At 36.5% G+C, this 26,609-nt stretch overlaps 1 protein-coding gene across 3 annotated transcripts in view; it reads left to right on the top strand.

Moving 5' to 3' along the window:
* PARG (poly(ADP-ribose) glycohydrolase) overlaps positions 1-26,609 on the top strand; it is a 112,344-nt gene that overhangs the window by 2,429 nt on the left and 83,306 nt on the right. For 2 of the 3 annotated variants that reach the window (XM_007446775.1, XM_007446776.1), the window contains exons 2-7: positions 4,175-4,241; positions 5,077-6,057; positions 6,965-7,148; positions 12,365-12,487; positions 12,621-12,704; positions 17,019-17,093. In XM_007446775.1, the coding sequence (XP_007446837.1) occupies positions 4,175-4,241; positions 5,077-6,057; positions 6,965-7,148; positions 12,365-12,487; positions 12,621-12,704; positions 17,019-17,093 (1,514 nt within the window). The remainder of the gene's footprint in view (positions 1-4,174; positions 4,242-5,076; positions 6,058-6,964; positions 7,149-12,364; positions 12,488-12,620; positions 12,705-17,018; positions 17,094-26,609) is intronic. The other variant, XM_007446777.1, reaches the window with a different exon arrangement.

Raw genomic sequence — 26,609 nt, 5'->3', positions numbered from 1 at the left:
CCCCCCCCCCTCTCCCCCCCCTTCCTGGTAAATAGGTCATATTTATAACAAATGTTTCATGAAATAATACTTTACTATGTATGCTGCATTATGTTGTCTGTATTATTTCATTAAAAAATGTTGGTCATTTGTAGTTTGTGAAATGCTGGGTTAGAGAAAGTCAAGACTGTAGACAAGGAGACCAGTTGCAGGAAACAAATGCAGTTGCCCAGTGAGTGATGTAACTGTTCTTTTAATATTGGTGCTATTTTGAAGATGGGGAGGAAGGGATGGGTTTAAGATTTAGGATGTAGATTTCAGAGAACTTGAAGGAGAGTGGAGGGGAGGGGAACTAAGGGTGACCTCCAAGTACTGTATCTGACTTCTGTAACAGGCTAATTTGTGGTCCTATTAACTTTATCTGCATGTAAAGGAGAAGGAGTGAGTTGGGGGTGCTGTCAGTCCTCACTAATTGGATCTCCTGATTTTCTGCAGAAGAGGGAGTGAATTAATACTTGGGCTGTACTTGTGCATGTGTGTAAATGTTCTCTGTATACCTGGCACAGGACACCAATTAACAAAATGTTCAAAATCTAAACTTGTGTCAAAATCTATTGTTTGAGATTTTGGAATTCTTTTATGAACTTGATATTTAAAATGTATATATATAGTTATCCTAGGAGAAGTGAGATAGGGAAATGGATATTCAGTATCTTTAAATTTTGTGTTATTTATCTTCCTGGGCATATTTCTTATACTGATTGAAATCTGCAAATCTGCATATAGGCAGAACTCAGCATGCTATTCACACTCTGATGGGGAATGGTTTACCGGTTGTGTTGCTGTAGGAGCTCCCCTTTTCTGCCTGTTATAACTACCTAGAGTTTCTCTCCTCGCTCCAGGGATGATCCGAGTGTAGGTCAGTGGTGGGTGGGTGGGAGGCTAGAGCTGCCTTGTCCCCCATCCCCCTTATCATTCTTTTAGCCTCAGTGCTGTCAAAAGCACCTTCAAACCTCTTTCCTCACCTCAGAACTCTCCCACTGTCCATTGCTCTTAGGTCTCACCACACCCTTCCTTCCCATGCCTTATCTTGCTGCTGCTGGAGGAAAGAGGCTTTTTGTGAAGGTCTGGGTGTTCCTTTAAATGCAGGTGAATTTTACTGCATTTTGTGCCTTTTGCCGGTATCTCTAGCACCTAATTGAATGATTTGCTAATTGAAATTTGCTGGTTACTGAGTGAGGTTACTTATGAGATTATGTAAATGATGTGAAGTCAGAGTAAAGTTGGAGAACTACTGATCTCAGTGAAAAATGATATTGGGTGGAAATGTTGGTAGAGAATACATTTGTTGAGTTTCTGCTTTGTGAGACTGGCCAAATATTTTCTCTCATTGATCCACATAAGCCACAAATAGGTATTGTTAACCCCATTTTGCAGGTGAAGAAATAAAGGCTTAAAGAAATGGAAGTACATGCTAGACAGTGACTGAGCAAAGAGCTCAGCCCAGGATTTTGTTTGACTCCAGATCTCGTATCTATTGATATTTCATCACCTTCTATTGCCTCCCTTTTTGTTTGCTGTGATTACTTCTAGTTAAAAGAAATTCCCCAGAACCCAGGACACATCATTTTATGCTTACTTCAGGATTAAGAGGGGTACAACTGATACAGTCCTGTGATGTGTTGTGAAAGAAACCTTTTGAAGCCAGAAGTAGTGGTATTGGAAAGAGAAGTAGGCTGTCCTTTCTCTGGGGCCATCAGAAGGACTGAAGACCATTTTATTAGCAGGAAATGTCAGTTCCTCACCTCTTGCTTCTCCTCCTTCACCCTGTTCTCAGGCTTCAGGATTATGATAGGAAGCCTGAAGCTAGAGAGAGAACACATTCTCAGCGTCAGAGCTGCAGGAGGGAGACCTCTCTTTCAACTGCACTGGAACCCTCTTCCTAGTTTTTTAGGAAATGATGCACGCACTCTTTAGGTTCTGTAGACTTGTCATCACAGTGCCATGCTTCATGTGTGTTATAGGAACCTAGCCATTGCATACCATTGAATCTTTACATTTATGGAGGAAGGTATTTTAAATTCTGCACTGATCCCCAAAATGAATTTTTTGGCTCATTGCTGATTTGTACTTTGAGGATTTTCTATACTTGCTGTGTTTGATATAAGGAAATTAGATAGAGAAGATGGAACTGTAGAAAAAGTCTCAGAACCAAGTGGATCATCCTCTCACTCCCTTGTGACTGAATCTAATATTTTCTCTGAAGCCTGATTTGCTGCAGAAGTAGTAACTTAATAAAGTCATGAAAGTAGTGGTGTTTAACAAGAAATATCAAATGTGTATATAATTTTTTTGTGAAAGAAATGATTTTAAAAATGCTAATAAAAATTTTGTGGAAAGTATAAATTATATGGCACTCAAATGCAGTGGTAAATAAATTGTTGGTTTTCATATATTTGGGATGGTATCTCATGTTATGGTGTTTGAGGGGACATAGGTAAATAAGAGGAGTTTATGACCTAAGGTACCCAGATTCTTACATTGCAATTTAGACAATGGTTGAGAATGTTCAAGGTTTTCTTATACTAAAATGTTATATACATGTAATCCATATGCAGTACATTAAATTTTGAAAGTATGCTTAAATTTCTAATGTTTATATAAATTGTGGCTTGAATTTATTTATGTTACATGTCCCTTACTGAATCATCAATTCTACTTTTGCTACTGTCTGCTGGTCATTTCTGTCTAGTTATCTTATTGGCATTTCAAATTTAGTGTGTTCAGTATTGACCCAATCATATTTTTCCCCTAAATCCAGTTCTTTTATATTCTGCATTTCTATTTAATGTTGTCATCATCTTTCAAGTCTCAAGCATTAAAGCTTAGTGTCACCTTTAACTTCTCCTATCATTGTGAAGTCTGTAATGACTCTCACTTCTCAACTTTTTATTCTCTGTCCTTACAAGGGCTATTTTTAGATCTTGACCAGTAGTTCTTCAACCTTGCTGATCATCAAAATCATTTTTTGAAAAAAAATACAGATTCCAGCTTCCCTCATACCTCCATCATCACATATAGATTTTGATTCAGAAGGTCTAGGTGTGGCCCTTGGATCCATTTGTTGTCAGCCTCCTGATGATTCAGGTGGTTTGGGGAAACACTGACCTAGACCAATACCTTCTTCACTCGCTTCTACTGACAGGCTGTTCCTTTCTTGCCCCTTCACATCTGCCCTCCAGGCTATGTATCCTGCCTGACTTGGAGCCTCCTAGATTTGAACTCTGGCATTATAACTCTGAGTGTGACTTTTGACACTTTTTTGTACCTCTCTTTGTGGATTATTCGGGGATCTCTATGATATGGTCCTAGCTGACTTTTCAACCATATTTTCTGTTGCTTTCTTTATATTTTTCCGCCATTGGTTCCGTTGCTTCTGATTTTCCCTTTATGTGATGACATGTTTATTCTTCAAGACAGTTCAAGCACTACTTATCAGATGATCCCATTTACTTCAGTTCCCTAAAGTAGTCTTTTCCTCAGAAATATCTTAATTTCTTATCAGGATCTTTTTAACTTATTTTATTTTTTAAATTTATTATTATTATTATTTTGGCCGTGCTGCACAGCTTGCAGGCTCTCAGTTCCCCGACCAGGTATTAAACCTGGGCCATGGCAGTGAAAACACCAAACCCTAATCACTAGACCACCAGGGAACTCCCTCAGCATCTCTTTTTGATACTAATGATAATTAAGAACTAATATTTACTGAACATATATCAGATAGTGCCCTAAACACTTTGCAATGGTTATTATTTAATTTAAACCTCACAATAACCCCAGGTGAGATACTATTAATTTGCATGTTTACTAATAAGGAATCAGAGACACAGAGAAATGGCTCTTCACAAAGTCATACAGGAATCCAGTAGGAGAGCCAGGATTTGTATCTAGGTAATCTGATTTCAGAGCATGTACTCTCATCCATTAGGCCATACCAATTCTTTTAGGGTCTGGTCACTTTCTCTTCTATGCCAAATGTATTATCTCCCATTGCCTGAGTGGGGAAGGAGTGATTAATCGTTGTTTAATCCACAGAACCTGTCATAATGCCTTACATGCATATATGCTGCTATAGGTATTTTCTCTTTGAAGGTATGCATGCACATACATTAATTTTTTTTTTTTTTTACAGTTTTCAAACAGAAGACTATTACCAATTGGATGGACACGAAAGGACTCAAGACAGCTGAATCAGAAAGGTAAAGAGCCATGCCTATATAGAGAAATGAATAACATGATATATGGATGTTTTATTGTGCTTCATGCTGTTTTCTCTTCTTTTTGCTTTCCCATTTTTCTTTATCTACATTTCATTTAATAAATAATAATTTTTTAGAGTCTCCTATGTGCCAGGGATGGTCCAATATACTTGAGATACAGAGATGAAAGAGGAATAGTCTCTGTCTTTAAGATACTTATAGTGTAGTGATGCTGACAGACACCAAAACACGTGATGATTACATGGTGTGATCAATGCAACAGTAAAGATTTAAACAACGTACAGTGGTGGTTAGCATATAAAACAGACAATCAGGGCTTCCCTGGTGGCGCAGTGGTTGAGAGTCCGCCTGCTGATGCAGGGTACACGGGTTCGTGCCCCAGTCTGGGAAGATCCCACATGCTGCGGAGCAGCTGGGCCCGTGAGCCATGGCCGCTGAGCCTGCGCATCCAGAGCCTGTGCTCCACAACGGGAGAGGCCACAACAGTGAGAGGCCCGCGTATCGCAAAAAAAAAAAAAAAAAAAAGACAATCAGCTTTACCTTTACGGGAAAGACTGCACAGGAGGTGAGTGAAGTTTAACACTACACTGTGGCAGGTGTTTGCCAGGCACACAATTGGGGAAAGGGCATTATAGGCATATGTGTAAAGACATGGACCCATGAAAGAGCATGCTGTATGCTCAGGTAATCACAGGTAGTTTAATTAATGCTGTGACATTGTAGGAGTGTGTTCAGGTAAATGATTTTTTTGCATCATAAATTCTTTCTGCTGTATCATAAGTTCTGTTGTATCATTCTTTCTATTCTTTTGTAGTTTGCATAGTAAAGAAAACAACAATACAAGAGAAGAATCCATGATGAGTTCTGTACAGAAAGATAACTTTTATCAACATAACATGGAAAAATTAGAAAATGTTTCTCAGCTAGGTTTTGATAAATCACCAGTTGAAAAAAGTACACAGTATTTGAACCAGCATCAGACTGCAGCTATCTGTAAGTGGCAAAAGGAAGGGAAACATTCAGAGCGGCTTTTGGAAAGTGAACCTCCAATAGTAACTCTGGTACCAGAGCAGTTCAGTAATGCTAACATTGATCAGTCACCCCAAAATGATGATCACAGTGACACAAATAGTGAGGAGAGTAGAGATAATCAACAATTTTTGACACCTATAAAGCTTGCGAATGCAAAACAGACAACAGAAGATGAACAGGGTGTAGAAGCCAGAAGCCACCAGAAGTGCAGCAAGGCTTGCCATCCCGCCGAAGAGTGTGCAGGGTGTCAGCAGGAAGAGACAGACGTGGTGCCAGAGAGCCCCTTGTCAGATATCAGCTCTGAGGATGTTGGTACTGGACTGAAAAATGCCAACAAATTGAGTAGACAAGAAAGTAGCCTAGGAAATTCTCCTGCATTTGAGAAAGAAAGTGAACCCGAGTCACCAATGGATGTAGATAATTCCAAAAATAGTTGTCAGGACTCAGAAGCAGATGAAGAGACAAGTCCAGGTTTTGATGAACAGGAAGATAGTTCCGCCCAAACAGCAAATAAACCTTCAAGGTTCCAAGTAAGAGAAGCTGACACTGAATTGAGGAAACGGTCCTCTGCTAAGGGAGGTGAGATTCGATTACATTTCCAATTTGAAGGAGAGAGTCGCGCTGGAATGAATGATTTAAATGTCAAACTACCTGGAAGCACTTCTAGCCTGAATGTAGAGGGCAGAAATTCTAAGCAACATGGGAAAAAGGATTCTAAAATCACAGATCATTTCATGAGAATGCCGAAAGCAGAGGACAGAAGGTAATTTTTGCCATCAAGAGTATCTTCAGTAGTGTAACATGTTTTATAATTTTGTAAGGGGGGGGGTTTAACAAAGTTATGGTTTACACTGAAGCAAAGAAATAATTGTCTTTCTTGTTAACTATTTATGCTAAATTTAAACCTAGGTTCAAAATGTTAAATTCTAAAAATCCCAGAAACAGAAAACAAGAAGTAAATAAATAATCAGACTTTAGTTTCATGAACTTCCTTCTGAGATTTATGGGAATTATTAGAACATAACTATGATAGTAACTGCTGTTTTTTTAGGTCATTGTACATGCACCTTCTCTAATGCTGTAACAGGCAGGCAGGTGTTATTGTACTCACTTCACAAATGAGAAAATTGAGATTTGGGTTAGAGACTTCACTGAAATTATGTAACTTGTGGGTAGTAAAGCTGGGATTTAAATCCCGGTCTGATTACAAAAAAAATGTAAATGTAAAAATTTTATTTATGCAATTATCCCATATGATATCTTAAAGCCTACTCTGTAATTTTTGGAATCTTTATGGCAAGCGTGCCATAGTAAGTTCACTTCATTGCAAATTACTGTCTAGAGTCCTGAGAAGTAGCTGATACTGTGAATCATGACTCATTTGGCAGTGTATATATTTTTACACGGTCCCTTTTTTCAGAAGGTGGTTTTCGTGTGTTTGGAAATTCCTTCTACAGACTATTGAAAATAAGCTCTCGGGTTTTACTGTAAACCTTATAAGGTACTTTTGTTGTTTTGTTTTGTTTTGTTTTTTTTCTAAATACCAAGGAGAAAGAGCAAGTTTGGCACATTTTAAACAATAACGTTCTGGGTAAGTTTTTTCACTTGTGTATCTAAGTAAATTTAAACAGTAAGTGGTTTGTGACTGATTACATTTGTTTTGATCTTAGAAAAGAACAATGTGAAATCAAACATCAAAGAACAGAAAGGAAGATCCCTAAATACATTCCACCTCACCTTTCTCCAGATAAGAAATGGCTTGGAACTCCTATTGAGGAGATGAGAAGAATGCCAAGGTGTGGGGTCCGGCTGCCTCCGTTGAGACCATCTGCCAATCACACAGTGACTATTCGGGTAGGTGTACCTCTTACCTATAAAGAGAGAAGATGCTAAGTCTTAATTTATTCTGGTACTTATAAATGTGAAAAACAGACCAAAGCATAGAAAGTGCTTCTCTTTTCTGCATATATAAAGTACTGAGAATTCTACAGGATGGAGAAATATAACAATAGCTTACTTAACACGGTACTTAACAAATCCATAAGATGAATCATTGTTAGCTGGTGAGAAAATTGAATTTTTCTGTATTTTTAAGAAAATTTATTGTATAAAAAAAAATTCAATTGACAATATTTATTGAGTACCCACTACATGTTAGATACTAAAATTCAAAGTTGTATGTGGTTCAATATCCTCAAATCATTCTTCAGTTTTACCCTCTTTTCTGAGCTTTAGATTCTTCTAGACATCTCCCTCACTGTCCCACAGGTATCTCAAACTCAGCATTTTTAAAACCTTATTTTAAAAAATTGTGGTTATACATATACCATCTTAACCATTTTTAAGTGTACATTTCATTGGCATTCAGTCCATTCACAGTGTTGTGCAACCATTACCACTATTCATTTTCAGAAATTTTTCATCTTCCCACACAGAAACTCTGCCTACTAAACAATAACTTCCCATACCTAACTAACCCCTGGTAACCTCTTTCACACTGTCCATGGGTTCTTTTTTTTAAAACAACAACAACAACAACAACTTTATTGAGGTATATAAAATTAACCCATTTTAAGTAGTCAATTCAGTGATATTTAGTTAATTTAAAAAAATTTTTTATTTATTTATTTTTGGCTGCGTTGGGTCTTTGTTGCTTTGCGCGGGCTTTCTCTAGTTGCAGTGAGCGGGGGCTACTATTTGTTGTGGTGCTCAGGCTTCTCATTGCAGTGGCTTCTCTTGTGGAGCACGGGCTCTAGGTGCGCGGGCTCTAGTAGTTGTGGCATGGGCTCAGTAGTTGTGGCTCGTGGGCTCTAGAGCTCAGGCTTAGTAGTTTTGGTGCACGGGTTTAGTTGCTCCGTGGCATGTGGGATCTTCCCAGACCAGGGCTCGAACCCCTGTCCCTCCTGCATTGGCAGGCGGATTCTTAACCACTGTGCCACCAGGGAAGCCCATATTTAGTTAATTTACTGACTTAGGCAACCATCACCATAATCCAATTTTAGAAGATTTCTACCACTCATAGAATAGTTGTAAATATTCATCTCTTGGGAATTCTCTGGTGGTCTGGTGGTTAGGACTCAGTGCTTTCACCGCTGTGGGCCTGGGTTTGATCCCTGGTCAGGGAACTAAGATCCTATAAGCCGTGTGGCGTGGCCAAAACAAAAAACAAAAAAAAACCCATAGAGGATTAAATATTCATCCCATTTATTAGTCAGATGCTGTATTAGATTTCACAGGGGCTACTTAAAAAAAATCCCTTTTCTTGTACAACTTAGTCTACATGTGATTAAATATTTTTATTCTTTAATAATATTCTTTAAATATTCTTTAATAATATTCTTTAAATATTTTAAAGAACTTATTAACATAGTTAGGTAGCAGCAACATTGAGCAGGGTGGTGGGGTTGGACTGAGCTCCTAAAGATGAGCAGAAACTTCTGAGGTGGAGTTAATTTAGTAAGGCAAGGGAATTCCAGACAGATACATAATCTGTATAGGAAAAGGCTGTGTAGTTAAAAACTATTTGTTTTAGAAATGAAAAACAATTGATTTGCTAGAACTGAGAATTTGGATGGGAAATGGTGGAAGAGAAGACTTGAAAAGTGGATTGGGTCCATATTGTAGAGGGCTTCAGGTGCCAGGAACTGGACTTGAGTCTATAGGAATTTGAACTCATTAAAATGTCTGTGTAGACAATAGTTGTACTGTATGTATAGCAAGATTGATCAGACCGGTATAAGTAAGGAAAACTGAAGTGAGGATACATTGGAAACGGGAAGGTAACGTAAGAGCTCAGATAAGAGATGAAAAGTAAGAAACAATAATTATCAAATTGTGCTGCATGGAAGTGGTTCAGGGGTTCTTTTGAAATTGACTCTCGTTTCTTTTCTAAATTATATTTTTAGCTATGAAAAACCTGTAGTAGAAGAACTAACAAATGCACTCAAATTTTAAAATGCTTAAATACCATATTTTAACCAGCAGATTTTACCAGGAGAACTCATTTTTATGCAGATCATAGAATCAAGGTTCTCTTGCCACTGCTGTTTGAAGAATTTCCTTAAGCATCAAAATATCAGTTAAAAAAGTTTACCATTTGCAACTATTTTGGTGTGTGAATAGGATTTTCTTAATACTGGATAAGAGATATAAATAGTAGGTTGTTGTAAGCTTTAGCTGTCATCTCTAACTCCTGATTTCAGATTTTATAGTCCTTAAAGTAACCTCATTGCTATTGATGTTAGAATATGTAAAGTTACTGTAAAAATTATATTTATTTAAATAGCTTATGTTTAAATGTAATGATTTTGTATCACATTTCTTAGGGACAAAAAGAGTTTTGCTATTTTAAAAAGTTTGAAAAAAAATAATAAATTTTTTTTTAAAAAGTTTGGAAATAACTGAGACAGGGTAATAACCATGGGAATAAAAAAGAATAAATGGTTGCATTGTTTTGAGGTAATATTGATAGGACATGGTGAATTCTTAAGTATGGGTGATAAGGGAAAAGGAGGCATTGATAATGTGTGTAAAATTAAGAAAAGACTTGGATTACTGACAAGATGTTAATGGTGAAGATTTGGAGAAAAGGTTGATCTGGGGAAGTAAGTGATATTTTGACTTTTCCTGCTTCCTGTCTCCCACTAACCACAAAGAAAACCTGAAGCATCTTATACCATCATTACCTAATCTCTGTAACTACTGTTTATTTATTGTTAGATAGCCAACGAATTTATAAAAGTTTTATTTTATTACAAAAGTCATATAGGCTCAATGGGAAAAAAAAATAAGCAACTGTTATGTGAAAGTGTATACCTCAGAAAACCCAAGTGTCTCTCACTCCTATTCCCAGAGTTTAACAGTTTGGTGTATTTTCTTCTAGATTCTTTTTCCTGAATATGGTAATATGATATATGTATAATTAATAGTTATTAAATAGACAGTCCTTAATTACATTTCTAAGATGCCAGATATTAATAGTTAAAGAATTTGAAGTAATAAAGTAAAGCTGATATTTAGCGTTAGAAATGTAAGGCAATCTGAAATTGCATGGACATAATAGTCAGTGCTTGATTATCTGTAAACGCACACATGCACACACACATTCACACACCAACATGTACACACATAAGGCAAACACATGTAGGTGCATGCACTACACACATGCACACACACATTTAGACAGACATCCAAAGCATATCCTTATATATATGTTCCCCTATGTGTGAACCTTTATTGATACCTGTTTTTGTCACCTCAGATTACATGGAACATCTTTACAGAATCACTTTTGGGATCCTCATATGGAGGTGAAAATACTTTTGGCATGATTGGTGACTCAGCCACTTTTGACCATTCTTTATTCTTTCCTCGGGATATTCTCATCCTTTGGATTCCTTGACAACATATAATCGTGATTTTCTTCCTACCTCCTTAAGCCACTTCTTATGTTCCTTTTAGCTTTTTTCTATATGTGGCCCTTAAACGTCGTTGGAGTTCCCCAAAGCTTTTTCATAGGTCCTCTTCTTCTCTCTTGGGGTAGTCTTACACACACTCATGGTTTTAATGGTTATCTATATAAATGGCCTATAAATTTATTTATCTTGGGTTGCAGACTTTTAATGAAGTTGCCTATTTGACAGCAGCTTTCCCTTTTCAAGGCTGTTCCGTTTTCTTGTTTCTTCCGCCTTTTCCTACTTCTTTTTATCCTTTGGAGTTGAGCTCAATTGCTGCTTCCTCGAAGCCTTCCCTAAGCTTACCAGATAAGTTAAAATTGTCTAGAAAGGTTCTTATGACACTATGAACCTCTCATTTATAGCATCTTACAGTTGAAATTTTATATTTATATATGTGATTATTTGATGATCTACAGTAAAATTCTGATTTATGCTATAGCATGGATGAACCTTGAAAACATTATGCTAAGTGGGAGGCTGGGCACAAAAGGTCCCATTTTGTATGATTCCATTTATATGAAATGTCCAGATTAGGCAAAATGTAAAGCTATTTTGTTGTAAAGTATCTTTTTCCTCAAACATTTACTTAATGCTTATTATAGGTAGCATGTGTATATATATGCATGCATATACACACATACATGCATATACATATATGTGTATATTTACATATACAGTTGACCCTTGAACAACGCGAGGGTTAGGGGTCCCGACCCTCTGGACAGTCCAAAATCCAAGTATAACTTTATAGTTGGCCCTCTATATCCGACGTTCCACATCCACACATTCAATCAACTGCTAATTGTGTGGTACTGTAGTACGTATTCATTGAAAAAGATCGTTGTATAAGTTGACCCATGCAGTTCAAACCCGTGTTGTTCAAGGGTCAACTGTATGTATGTAAACACTTATACGTATTAGAAACACACATGTCAGGCTCTGTTGTAAATATTCAAAATACAAAGTTAATAAAATTACTATTCTCAAGAAGTTTAGAGTCTAGTGGGGGAAGGGAAAAAAGTGTGCTCTAGTATGATAATGATCTAATAAAATAAGAAAGAATACACTTACTGCCTATTAGAAAGTTTTTAAAGACTTCTTAGAGGACATGAAGATTGAGCTGAGTCTTGAAGGTCAGAATAGATGTTTACCCAGATAGTGTTTGCAGTAAGAGAGAATGTTAAAAACTGGAATCATTAGAATCAAAGTATAGGCAGAGGGGAGCCATTATAGGATTAGAAGCTTGGGGATACTTTAGAAACATACTGTTATTCCCAAGTGGGGATAAGGGTTTTATGGGGGATGAATATGTCTGGGAGTAGTTGGAGTTAGGGAGAGGGATAGAAAGCTGTTACCAGAAATTCAGGCAATGAATCATGAGGACCAGGGGTGGTGGTGGGGGCTGGATGGGATGAAGACAGAATGCCCAGGACATGGTGACTTGGAAACTGATTAACTGGAGGTAAGGAGTGGGAACAACTGAAAAAGACATGAGATTTCTTGCCTAGGAGCTGGTCTGTATTTTATAACATTTGCTTTGGCTGCTTTCTTTGGATTACTTTGTACAGGAGATACGCCTAGTTTTTATGCACTTACAGTTTTCTTGTATTTCAGGTAGATCTTTTGCGAGCAGGAGACGTTCCTAAACCTTTCCCAACACATTTTAAAGATTTGTGGGACAATAAGCATGTTAAGATGCCTTGTTCAGAACAAAACTTGTACCCGGTGGAAGATGAGGTAAGAACAAAACTGAACAGAACTGATGTTCTTTTAGTCTCTGAAAGGTATTTTAATACTTGCTATTTGACTTCTGATTCTACTATGTAAAAGAACTTGGAATAGTTTCCTCATGTTTTTCTTTTCCTTAAAGAATGGTGAGCGAACTGCAGGGAGCCGGTGGGAGCTCATTCAGACTGCACTTCTCAACAAATTCAGTCGACCCCAAAACCTGAAGGTGTGTTCTTTTGCTATTCTTGTCTCTTACATGTAGTTCTTAGAGGTGGGCCCTGGTGTCCTCCCTCAGAGACATTTTTTGGTCTTTAATAGACCTCAGGTAACAGCATTATTTATATGGTAAGTGCTTGCTTCCTGAGGAACTCTCTTTAGAGACATTCTTGGTTTACACTCCATCACTAGGAAATGAGTAGAATTGAGAGTTGTAAATGACTTGCCTGGAGCCACACAATAATTTGGAGAACCAGGAATAAGACTTCTGTTTCTTGATTGCCCATCCAGTTTCCTTTGGTCCTGGCTTCTCTTTTATTTTTGTTTTGGAATTATCATACTTCTGAAATGTCTTTAAAAGTAAATCAGGGAAGAATTATGACTTCAGCATTGTTTGCCCGAAGGGTAGCTGAATTTCCTGATGATTAAAGTATACATTAAGCATTCTACTTTTTATTGCTCTTAATATAGCTTCTAGCAGTTTCATAATTTATTAATCTTATATTTTGGCAATAATTCAATTTTTGATTTAAAAAATATTTCGTTCAAGATTGTAAGGACAACCATTAGATAGTTTTTTCTAATATTTAAAGTATGAGTGAGAGTATATGTTTATTTTTGGCACTATAGCCTTATATAAACTTTTAAAGTTTTTGTAGCTATAAACAGATTTTTTTATACTTCTGTGAAAATGGGTTTCATTTTCTTTGAGAGACTTAATTTGTTGTGTACAGTTTCTCAGGTTTAATACTGTTTTTTTCATTTATTTATTGTTAACGAGTCCAAGCTCACTCTGCTCGCCTTATGACAGGCAAATAAATCAGGAGACAGGTGTTGAGGCAAGGAATATAACTTTATTTGGAATTATTCGGAAAGCCGGCAGACCAAGACGATGGCAGACTAATGTCTCCAAAAAAACCATCTTTTGGGGGTTTGGATGTCAGTTTCTTTTATAGAACAGAGAGGGGGAGATGAGGAAGTAAAGTAAAAAGGCCATAAGTTTTGCAAATATCCCCTGGAATGGCCAGCCTCGGGGAGGAGGCGTGTTAATTTCTCCTTTCTTGCAGACATTCACAGGTGGACAGGGTCAGGATGCTTACCTGAGCAAAGGCACTTTGGTTTGACATTCAGGCAGAGGGGTACGGTTCCCTGAGCCAGCCATTATGGATAGACAGTATCCTTTTAGTGAACAAAAGCAGCTGGAAAGCAAAGGTTAAAGTAAAAGAAACAGATCCAACAGGTAGTCAGATTTGGCTCTTCCTTGTTACATACTTAAAAGTTATTCTTAAACTTTCTATACCTTTCCTGTAGCTCCTTTTTTGTTCCTTAGCTCTTTTTTTCCTTAACATGAAAAACAGTGATAAGTTGTACCATAATATAGTTTGAAAATTTTACTTCTTAGGGACAGTGTTTCTCAATCTTGTAATTACTTCTTTTAAATGGGAGGAATTCTCAGGGTCTGCCAGACTTTACTTGTTGTTAATATTTTAATTACATATGTACACACGTAAAGCTGAATATAAACTCTTTATAGTATCCAGCTATATCAATTTGATGTTTTTCCATTTTAAGCATTATGACCCATGATTTGAGTTGTGTTCATTATCACAGTCAAAACAATCTGTAATCAGCATTTCCTTTTTGCACAGATTTTTAAACACTGATCTGAGCCTTAAAATATTATGCTGAGAAACTTAAAAAAAGTACTGTATAAAGAAAACATTCTTTGTTTTGTATTTACTACTTTTTTTTTTTTTAACCAATCACAAACAGTTGGTGGATGTTGGTAGAGGCAAAAATGGGATCCGTATGCAGAACATCAGCTTGCGAATAAGTATGATGGTGACCACTTTGGTCCAGGTTTTTATGACTTTGGCATTCCTATACTGCAGTGCATCTTAGGATCACTCTCTCTCTCCACCATTTTTATGTATTTGAAGTACCATCTTTCATTTCTACAGTGTGTTGTTTTTTGGCCTTTGTATTCATTCCAAAACCACAATTATATACTCATAAACACAAGCAGGCCAATCAAGAATACTATCCAGACTCCATTTGAAAAACACTGACTTAGGGCCTTTATGGCCTTACAAACAGGATTATTTAAGAATTTACATATTTTTTCTTTAAACACAAATGCAGAATAATCATAGTGTTCTAAATTACATTGCTGCTTGCCTCTGTTAGCAATTCCTTAGTGCGCCATGATTACCTTAGGAAGGGGTAATTGCTTTAATCTGAATTTCCCTTTCTTGTTTATTTTATGGTAGATTCAACAGAACAGTAATTTGTAAAGAATGGACTTCTTTCTGCTTTAACTCATTGTGCTTATTATGAATTATGAATGAAAAAAAGTCACTCAGCTAAGAATACTGTATAGAGTAGCATCCAGCTTTTCTGGTGATAGGAGATCTCATGGTGGACTACTTCTAAGACTTGAAGACTGAAGTAAAAGTAAATATTAGTTAGGAGTTAATGCTAATTACACAACTCCATTAAAGAATTAGAGCATAAATGCTATTTAGAATGTTTTTCCTTACCAACTTTGAGGAATAACTTACATATAAGAAAGTGCATCCTTTTAAAGAATGTAATTTGATGAGGTTTGACATTTGCATATACACTTGAAGCCCCCACTACAGTAAAGATACAGAATATTCCTGTCCCCTGCAAAGATTCTTCTTACTTATTTGCAGTCAGTTTCCTCTTTCTGTACTGGCCCCAGGCAACTATTGATCTGCTTCTTCTTTTTCCTTTTTTTTTAAACTATAGATCGGTTTACATTTTATATGAATGGAATCATGTATTATGTATGCTAGTGTGTCTGGCTTCTTGCACTTCGGTGAAGATCTTTGAGATTCATCCGTGTTGTTGAATGTATCAGTAGCTTTTTCCAGTATAAGCGTTGTTTGTCCATTCACCTATTGATAGACATTGCTATTTTTTTAATAAATTTATTTATTTTTGGCTGCGTTGGGTCTTCGTTGCTGCACGCGGGCTTTCTCTAGTTGCGGCGAGTGGGGGCTACTCTTTCTTGCGGTGCATGGGCTTCTCATTGCGGTGGCTTCTCATGTTGCAGAGCACAGGCTCTAGGTGCGCGGGCTTCAGTAGTTGTGGCACGTGGGCTCATTAGTTGTGGCTCGCAGGCTCTAGAGCGCAGGCTCAGTAGTTGTGGTGCGTGGGATTAGTTGCTCTGCAGCATGTGGGATCTTCCCAGACCAGGGCTTGAACCCGTGCCCCCTGCATTGGCAGGCGGATTCTCAACCACTGCGCCACCAGGGAAGCCCCGGAACTTGGGTATCTTCTTATTCCAAGTAGATAAAAGACATTTTGTTGGCTCATTATTTAACCTAGCTGCTTGGTAATAATTTATGTGGCATGAAGTATTTTTCAGGAAGCTCTTTGGCAGAGTGTTAATTTTTAAAAACTTCATCAATTCTGAGGAAATTTGGAAGGTTTATAGTCAGACTTAATATGCCTTCAGTAAAAAAAATTGGGGGTTGTATATTACAGTCATAAATGGTTTTTTATAAATTCTGTGTATTTATTACTTTAGTAATTTAATATATTATAAAAGATAATCAAAATAGAAATTTTAAAGGATGAGATAAAATATAATTGTAAATAATTGTTCTTTTTGCATAACTAAGGATTGTCGTATGCCTACCCCACTCTGGTAACTAGGAAGTACTGCCTGTTCAGACAGTTGAAAATTACACCAGTAGATGGCGCACTAGTCTAACTTTTTACAAAAATGCGTAATTTACATGGACTAATGGGGAAAGATAACCATTTTTATGTAGCTTATAAAAATAGCTAATAGTAAAGGAGAAAAGACCATTTTAGGCTTTAAGCTAATGTTTCTCAGTCATTTTTTCATTATTGCTCTCTTCCCCAGGGAGCCTTTTTAGATATTTTTTCCTAATTTACTCTCCTAATGAAATCTTAATGCTGATGCACAGTGTATCTGTACATGTAGTGTGACTCTGTTGAAGACCAAAAGTCACTATAATATTTACTTTTTTTATCCCTAAGATCCAACTTTTGTCCACTTGAATTATATTGCCTCTGTTTAGAGAGCATGTTTTAGAGTAATTATGTTTTCCCCCCTGTTACTTGAGCTTTCTAATCTCATTTTTCTTATGTGAATAGTAAATTAGTATGCGCTCTTTTTGTTCATAGTTACTGACGTGGAGTAGCTAATGGTAGGAGAACCTTGCCCAACATTAAGAAATATACTGGAAATAGTTCATAAAGGAGACAGGCTGTTCATAGGTAATTCACTTTACTATATCATGACATTTTGTTTATGCTTTTTCCATAGGATGCTATTCTGAAATACAATGTGGCATATTCTAAGAAATGGGACTTTACAGCTTTGGTTGATTTCTGGGATAAGGTAGAAGTATGCTTATTTCTTAAACTATGAAACTAATATGACAACTCTAATGGAAAAGTTTGAGAAAAATATGCATAATTCTGTCATACTAACACCATTATCATCTTTTATTTTTGTGAGAAATATTTCCTGCTATTTTATATGCAGCTAATTTTGAATTTTGCTTTAGTCTCTCATGATAAGCATTTTCTGTTGTATTGTTGTACCATTTTCAGTATTATAAAATGGCTGCATAGTATTTCATGTCTAGATTTTGATAATTTAATGATTCCCATATTCTCAGACATCTAGGTTGCATAAGTTTTACTCCCTTCTCAATTATACTGTAGTAACATCTTTATCTATGTATGTGAATAAATACATGTATATGTTTTCCCAAATTTAATATTGTTTCTTTAGGTGATTCCCAGAAGTTAAATGGCTAGGTGAAAAGGCACAAAACTTTTATGGCCCTGGATTTATGCTGTAAAATCATTTTTCCTCAGGGGACTGTATCAGTTTAGTATGCTATCAGCAATGGGTAAGAATACCACTTTGATAGTACTGTTAGAAGAATAGGTATCATCCATGAAAAACTGGCAGTATACCTTTAAAAAAAACCATTTTATCTTGATATAATGATAGATTCACAAGAAATTGTAAAGAAATGTACAGGGAAGGTCCCATCACACTTCATCCTACCTTCCCAAATGTTGATTGCTTAAATAAGTATAATACAATATCTAAACTAGAAAACTGACATGAGACCTTATTTAGATTTTACCAGTTATACCTGTACTCATTTGTGTATGTAGTTATGTAACTGTATCTTCATGTAACCACCACCACAGTCAAGATACAGAACTGTTCCATCACCACAGTGTTCACTGGTGCTGCCCATTATAGCCACACCAACTCCTTCCTAACTTCTGGCAACCACTAATCTGTTATCCCTGTGCATAATTTTGTTACTTCAGAAAGGTTATAGTTTGTAACCTTTTCACATTGCCTTTTGGTTCCTTTTTATTGCTGAGTAGTGTTCTGTGAGATTGATGTATCATAATTTAACTGTAAATGCATTTCAGGACATTTGAGTTGTTTCTAGTTTTTAACTGTTAGAACTAAAGCTGCTGTGAACTTTTGTATACAGTTTTTTGCATAAACATAAGTTTTTATTTTTCTGGGGTAAATCCCCAAGAGTGTGATTGTTGAATTGTTTGATAAATGTATTTTTAGTTTTAGAAGAAACTGCCAGTATACTTTTGCTAGGTTAGTAAGCCTTCCCAAAGACATACTTTCATATACAATCTGTTTAAAAGTTTTTTTATAATTTGATTTTTCTGCCCACAGTTTAATTATCCATGTTATATATGCTTCATTTACTAATACTAGAAACTGAAAGTAATTTTTGAAATGGAAACATTTTGAATTGAAATATTTTCAATATTACACAACTTTAACTTACCTAATAGAGAATAATTATTGAACTTTAAACATGTCCTATGTTTTTTTTAATTGTGGCCTTTCCCTCTCTGGTCTTTTTTTCAGATAAATAACTGTGAGGTAAATAAGACAATAATTATTATTCCTATCGTAAATGAGTAGTTATGATTTAGAAATGAACTTTCTTGGCCAAAGTGACATAGTTTGTCCCTGGTAGGACAGTGTAACCCAGTCAGTGTTCTTTCCACTATTGCCTGCGATCACAGTCTGATGTCCCTCTGCACACACCCTCCCCTCCTACTTGCTGCTCATTTTCTCCGTAATGAGACTGATAAGCCCCCTTCCTCCACTTTTCTGTATTGAAGTTCTGTCTCCCAAGACTAACATTTTCCTGTCTACTCGCTCCAAAATGAGATGTCACCTTTCTTTGAATTTCCATGACAAATTTTAAAATTTATCTTGTGGCACTCCCTCTCTTTGCTTTGCTTTATTCTAGATGAAATGTTGACATCCTCTGGTATGTCAAAAGTTTCTTGGGGCAGAGACTGTATCTTTCTTAGCTTTGTGTTTCGTGTAGCATCTATACAATGTCTTATTTATCGTGTGTGCTCTGTAAGTAGTTATGGACTGGATTTCAATAGGAGATCAGGCAGTCATATTGGTTTTCATGGTTACCAAGGTCATGAGAATATTATCTAGAAGTAACGGTTTGAGTTAATGAAAACTGATGTTTCTGATTCCTTCTCATTCCCTGCCCACGCACACAACACATCTAAATTAGACTCTTCCTTCTCTGAGCAGTTTTAGCTAGTGATGTTCCAGTGTTCTTGTTACTTCATTTCCTGTGACATTACTGAAGATCAGTCTGTCCTCTAGGATTGTTGGTGGTAATCCAGAAGAAAGTGGTTGTTTAATTACGTGGTCAGGAATCAAACATTAAGATTATTGTGAACCCTTATTTTTGAGTTACAAATAAGGAAGAACCTGAAAATGTGAAAATGAAGTTGACAGTGTTATGAATAACACCACCACTCCCTTTTTTCCAGTAGTGTTTTGATTATTTCACAAAGTATCCATGAGGCAGCATGATATAAGCAGTGGCTCTCAGATTTATTGTGTATCTGAATCCTGGAGGGCTTATTAAAAAGGTAGCTGCCTACCATCCTCTCCAAGTTTTCTGATTCAGTGGGTCTGGGATGAGACCTGAGAGTTTGCATTTCTAATAGTTTCCTAGGTGGTGCTGCTGTTGGTTCAGGGACCATGCCTTGAGAACTGCTGGGGGAAAAAAGAGCATAGAATTAGAAATGAGTATTATGTTTCTTAGTCTCAAAGCTTTGTAACTTTGGGTAAGCCACATGACCTCAGCCTTAGTTTCCTCATTTGTGAAATTGACAAAATAACCACTTTATCCATCTTGATGACACGTTTTAAAGATCTAGCTAACTAATGTATCTGAAATCACTTTTAAAATTCTGGAATGATAATCAAATATGTTGTTACTTTCTTACCTCTGTAAACAGTTTGTTTTGCCTCTTTTCAAAAAAAGTTTTTTCTGTCATTAACATATCTGAATTGTAGATATGTTGTAAAAATATAAGAAGTAAGACAATAAAAATTACTTGTGCTTTGGCTACCCCCAAACAATCACCTGAAACAACAATCTGTTTCAGGGCTTTGTATTCTCTTCTGGTTAATTTGTCTATTACTGCAGTAGTGCCACAATGTCTTAATGGCTATAGCTTCATAATAATTCTTGATATCTGGTAAAACGAGCCTCTCCTCATCAGTCTTCTTTCTCACAAGTGTACTGGCTTTTCTTTATTCTTTCATGTAAATTTCAGAATCAGCCTGTTGGTGTCCATAAAAATCCTGTTGGATTCTTGAGTAGAATTGCATTAAATATGCAGATAAATTGGAAAAGATTTTACATCTACATAATACTATATATTCCTCTCCATAAGGTTGGTATGGGTCTTCATTTATTTAGGGTTTTCTTAGATCAGACAGGACCTTGTATTCCAATATTTCTCTTGCTTGCTGTCGTGAAAGCCCTCATCATCTGTTTCTCCATAGCATAACATGAGCTATGCCCCATAATTATACATTCCTGTATATTGTCTTAATTCAGTGTCTGCTCAATTGCTTAGTTACTCTTAGGTTCCCTGGCATTTAACCCATTTGTGTTTGATTGCTGGCAGAGCCAAGGCGCACCCACTGTCTTGGCCCTTGCCATATGCTTTAGGGAAAGATATGAGATTTGAACATAAAAGCACTTTGTCCCTTGCCTGATGGGAGCTGTTGGGAAGTTCTTTAGCTTTTCTGAGCCTCAGTTTTCTTCCCATAAAATGGGATTAACAATAGCTACCTTGGAGTATGATGTTCTGATAAGTGGCTTCTTGTGGTTCTTTCTCTCAAGACTCCAAACAGGAGGGAACAGGAGCAACCCAGACAGGCCTTGTTCCATCTGTCCATCAGCAGTAGCCATAGGGAAAGAGCTGGAGAGAAGGTGTATTAGTCAGGGAAACAGCACCAATGGGAGAGAGAGATATCTGTATATATCTATCATCTATATATATATGGGGGAGAGAGAAAGAGAGGAAGATTTTAAGGAGGAATTGGTTCACACAGTTATGGGGGCTGGCAGATCTAAAATCTGCAGGGTGGGCTGGCAGACTGGAGACCCAGGGATGAGCTGATGTTGCAGATGATGTCCAAAGGCAGCCTGCTGGCAGAATTCTCTCTTGCTGAGGTAGGTCAGCCTTTCATTCTGTCCAGGCCTTCAACTGATTGGATGAGGCCCATCCACATTATGGAGGGCAGTCTGCCTTACTAAGAGTCCGTTGATTTAAATGTAAATCTCATCCAAAAACACCCTCACAGAAACATCCAGGAGAATGTCTGATCAAATATCTGGCCACTGTGGCCCAGCCAGGTTGAAACAAAATGAACCATCACACAGGGGCTTTGGAAATCTCTTTCTTGTAGCACTTCTCTCTCTTCTTCTGTAATTACATTGTTTGAACATACGTAAACATCAGGAAGATTTGCAGTGTGCCTCCACGTCCATTCCACAGAGACAGGATTCTAGAGTGGTTAGGAGCACAGATAGGTGTCCACATGGCCTGGGTTTGGATCCTGGGTGGGTAACCTGAGGCATCCTCTCAGTGCATCAGTTTCCCCATTGGGAAATGGGGGTAAATAGTACATTTCCCTCACAGAGTTGTAGTGAGGGTTAAATGATGTAATGTATGCAAAGCATAGAGCAGTGCCTGACACCTGGCCATTTTTATCACTCACCTTCTAGAGTTAATGCATTTAAACATCATGATATGATATGTTTCTGCCAAAAATTTTAATGAAAAATACTATAATAGTTAAAACCTCCTTTGTTTCTCTCTGCAAGTTCTTTTCCCTTTCTCCTTCATTGAAGGCAGCATTGTCCTAAGTGTGGCATCTGATTTGGCAGTTACTGTTTTCTACATTTTAACTACATATCCATTAACAAGAGATAGCAGTGTTTTCTGCATTTCAAATGATGGAATATGGTATCATAGTGTACATAATATTCTGTAACTTGCCTTATTTTTACTCAGCAGTATGTTGTTGGGATCTAACGATTCTGAATATATACAGAATTGTCTCATTTTAATGCTGATTAGATTCCTGTATGAATAGCTTACCTTCCTGTGCTGGTACTGCTGGGTGTCGGGGAGTTTCTAATGTTTTGCTGTCACAAGCAGTGCTGTGATGGACACAGCCTGTGGCTGTCTTTGTGCCCTTGTGATAGGCTGCAGGGTAGGGCAGGCATGTTGGAGGTTCCCCGGGTATCGACAAAGAACTCTCCAAGATAGTTAGTTGTACTTTATTTTTCACACCCTGGCCAATGCTTGGTTGATATTGTCAGGCTTTAAAGTCTTTGCCTGTCAGATGGCTTTTTTTTTTTTAATTAAAAAAAAATTTTTTTAGCGTCTTTATTGGAGTAAAATTGCTTTACAATGGTGTGTTAGTTTCTGCTGTATAACAAAGTAAATCAGCTATATGTATACATATATCCCCATATCTCCTCCCTCTTGCGTCTCCCTCCTTCCCACCCTCCCTATCCCACCCCTCTAGGTGGTCACAAAGCACCCAGCTGATCTCCCTGTGCTATGCAGCTGCTTCCCACTAGCTATCTATTTTACATTTGGTAGTATATATTGCCACTCTCTCACTTCGTCCCAGTTTACCCTTCCCCCTCCCCATGTCCTCAAGTCCATTCTCTAGTCTGGTGGTGTCTTGCGAAGCACAGAAGTTTTTAATTTTGATGAAGCCTAAATTAATTTTTTCTGTTTTTGGTGTCATATCTAAGAAGCGAATCCAAGGTTGCAAACATTTACTCCTGTGTTTTCTTCTAAGAATTTTATGGTTTTAGCTCTTACTTTTAGGTTCATGACTTATTTTGAATTGGTTTTTGTATATGGTGTGAATTAGGGGTCAAGTTTTATTTTCTTGCTTGTGAATAACCATTTTGTGTTAATTTTCACATACGATGTGAGATAGAGGTCTAATTTCATTATTTTTCATGTGGATGGATATCTGGTTGTCCCAGCACCATTTGTGGAAAAGACTTCTATCCCTGTTGAATTGTCTTGGCACCCTACAAAAAACAATTGACCATACATGTGAGGGTTTATTTCTGGCCTCTCAATTCTATTCCACTGCTCTGTATGTCTGTCTTTATGCCACTTCCACACAATCTTGACTACTGTAGCTTTGTAGTAAGTTTAAAATTGGAAAATATGAGTCCTCCAGCTTTGTTCTTTTTCTAATTTGTTTTGGCAGTTTTGGATCTTTTGTGCTTTCATGTGAATTTTAGGGTCAGCTTATTAATTTCTGAAAAAAGTTAGCTGTGAAGGGTAATTTCTATAATCATATTAATAGAATCCATACTAATTCTGCATCTTGAGGCAGGACCAGTCAATTTCAGGGTTACCTTATTGAGCTTTTGAACCATATGATGTTTAAAGGTAGGCATAAAATAATGGAAGCCTTATGGCTATGTCAGAATATCTTTGTATCTAGATGTCTTTCACTCTTAAAGAGATGTAATTTTTGATGCAATGAAAAGTTGACCAAACTGATAAAATCTTTGTCACTTAAGTTATAGTATATAGATGATCTATTTGCGTTTTATAATTTTCGTGCCTTAAACTAGTTACAGTTGTTAATTTGGGTAGGTACATTTGATACCTTGTGATGGAAGTAAAACGTGCCATTGGTTAAAATACCCCTGTCACCTTGCTATGAGGTAAAGTAGTCGATTTTTCCTCTCTTCTTAATCACTCTACTCAGACATGACCTTGTTTCCCTTTTATCTGGTGACCTTGCCCAGAAACATTACTGTAAGAGTAATATATAGCAAGTTTTGGTGTGTTTAGTGTAGATCATAAATATGAGGTGATTACCAAGGTGCTGCTGATAGTTTTACAGTTCTCTAGAGAGAGGAGTCATTGCACTTTTGACCTTCTGATTTTTATTTACTTTGTAAACATACGGGAGGGTTGGGGGAGTCCTCACAATTGTACCAAATATTCATTTCTTATTGTTTTCTTCAAGTTTTTGTCTCTCTCTCTCTCTCTATTTTTTATAGTTATATCTAGATATAAAAGTATATTTAAAATATTTTATGATATATTATAAAGCTGTGTTACATAGCTTTATCATTTTTAGTCTTAATGGTTGCATAATATTCCATCAAATGATATGTCATTTGCTTAGCCATTCCAGTGTTAGAGATTTAAGGAAGTCTCTTTGTGTAAAGCATGTCTAGAGATTTAAGGGTGTTCGTTCCTATGACAGTCTGTTGTTTGTGCATTGTCAATGTACTTAATAGTAGACCTTGGATGTTTAATACAGTTGTGTGTTTTTCTGTCCTTCAAATCTCCAAAGGTATTAATATAGAACTTTACCATGTCACAGCCCACAGGGATAACATTGCCCAGGATTACAGGAGTTATTGAGAAGTAAGTATTAGATACATATGTGGTGGGATTGGAGGAGTAAAAACAGATCTTTAGTGCAAGGGAAGCAGTTGTTTGGCTAGGTTTTAAATTATAAATGAATTCTATTTGCTTTGCATTGTCTGTGTCCACATTTTGGAGTAAGAATGCTTCTTTTAAAAGGGCTCTTAAATGTTGCTTATTAACAGTATTTGGGGATTCTTTACTTAAATGTCACACCCAGCTCTGAGTAACTTGTTTTGCTAAAGAAAAAAATGAAGTTTAAATTTAACATCATATCAATTTTAATATTTTACAGTTAAGTTGATTTTGGGGCTGTTAACATTTATCTCCTTAAAACCTTGCTTTGGCTGGTTCTGTGAGTAATAGGTTTTGTAACCCATACTACTTTAGAACAGGAGGTGTTAATATCAACAGTCATTTAGTGTGCTTCCATGTTACAGTCATTACCTAAATGCCAGTATTTAGAGCAAGAAGTGAGAGATCCAGAATCCTGGTAATCCTTTGAGCATCCTTATTTAGGATAAAAGCAAGGAGTACTGCCTAAGCTTTTTAAAAAAATTTTTCAGAGACCAGCAAAGATCACAGAAATCAACCTGTTATTTTGTAATTCATAGTTAAATATTTAGGTGCTACTGAGTTGAAATGGCCGTTATTTAGTGTTTTTTGCATCTTGAATGCTAATATTAGTTTTCCTCCCTACCAGCTGTTGGAAGTGCTAGGAACAAATAATCTGTGTTTTATGGCCCTCCTGGGTGGTGTTCCACAAAATTAAATTCAAACACTTTTATAATTCGTATTCTAACTGAATCGATATACTTATTGCTGACATTTTTCACAGGAAGGTTTAACAAAATGTCCTATATATTAAAAAAGTTTCTCTATTAATACATTTTAGACGTATTTTAAGTACTTCCCTCTTACAACAACTGTGGCACTATTTCTTTTCATTCTCAGTGAATTAACTTGTGAAATTTACATAGCACATTATGGCCATAGTGATGGAAGAGGGGTGTGGGGGTGGCATATGTTAAGAGTGGTTACTTCTGTTTCTGTGATCCTGGCTTCTATTTCTGGACTTGGATGCTAGTTTAAAAATGAATGTTTGCCTTATAATTATTAATTAGGCCATCCATATATATTTTGTGTACTTTTTGAACATATATTTCACAATAAATGTAATTGTCAATTCAAAATAAAGAACTTTAAATTCTAAAATTGGCTTGTATAGTGAACTTTTTCAGTAAATGGAATAGTTGTTGAAAGGAAACCTAAGGTTTTTGGTGACTATTTCATCTTCCTTTCCATGTTTAGTTTTATGTCTGGAGTAGAAAAGATAGGAATGAGTAGGTCTCTTATTTCCTCACTTATGTTAGTTAGTGTATCCATAAAGGCTTCCATAAATACCAAAATCAGGTATTTTGTTGTTGTTGTTTTTGTTTTTTTTACATCTGTGATTGCTAAAAGTGGAGAGTGAGAGATAGGAGTACAGGAATGAGAGGTCATTTAAAATTAAAAAAATGGAAAAATTTAAAGTTCAAAGGTTTTATTGTTGTGGTTAGGCTAGAAATATATTCCTCTCTGGAAGCCACTGTTTTTTAAAAAATAAATACAGCATGAAGTTCATACCTCAAGTCATACGTACACAGTAAATTCTTTATGGCAACTCAGTAATTGTGCATCTCTTGCCTTTGCTGTAGTTATTAAAATATTGCGTATGTATTGTCCTGTCTGCTCGTGTCCTATGACTTGTCAGAGAAACGTTGTGTAAAGCCTCTTTTCCTGTAAATGAGGATGTGTAAATCTATCAATAATGAACTTGCATTCTTGTTTATGTACTACTTAATTTTAAAAGGTAAATAGGTGTCGTATTGAGTTTTGAAGGATGTGCACTAAGTGGAACAAACTATTATGCCTAAGTCATCTTTTCCTTCAGAGTTCTTTTTGTGTAGTTTTACATTTAAAAAACAGGTATATCAGAATTCTTTGTCCCAAAAATTGAGACGTGTGCTGTTATAGCCATGTTTAACTAAAATGACATTTTTGAACTCATGTGACCATGAGAAACCTTAAAAATTATCATTATTGATAATGA

Source organism: Lipotes vexillifer, unplaced genomic scaffold (assembly GCF_000442215.2).
Source record: "Lipotes vexillifer unplaced genomic scaffold, Lipotes_vexillifer_v1.1 scaffold1237, whole genome shotgun sequence".
Lineage (NCBI taxonomy): Eukaryota > Metazoa > Chordata > Mammalia > Artiodactyla > Lipotidae > Lipotes > Lipotes vexillifer.
Note: the sequence above shows the minus strand (reverse complement) of the source record. Positions and strands in the feature narration are given on the sequence as shown.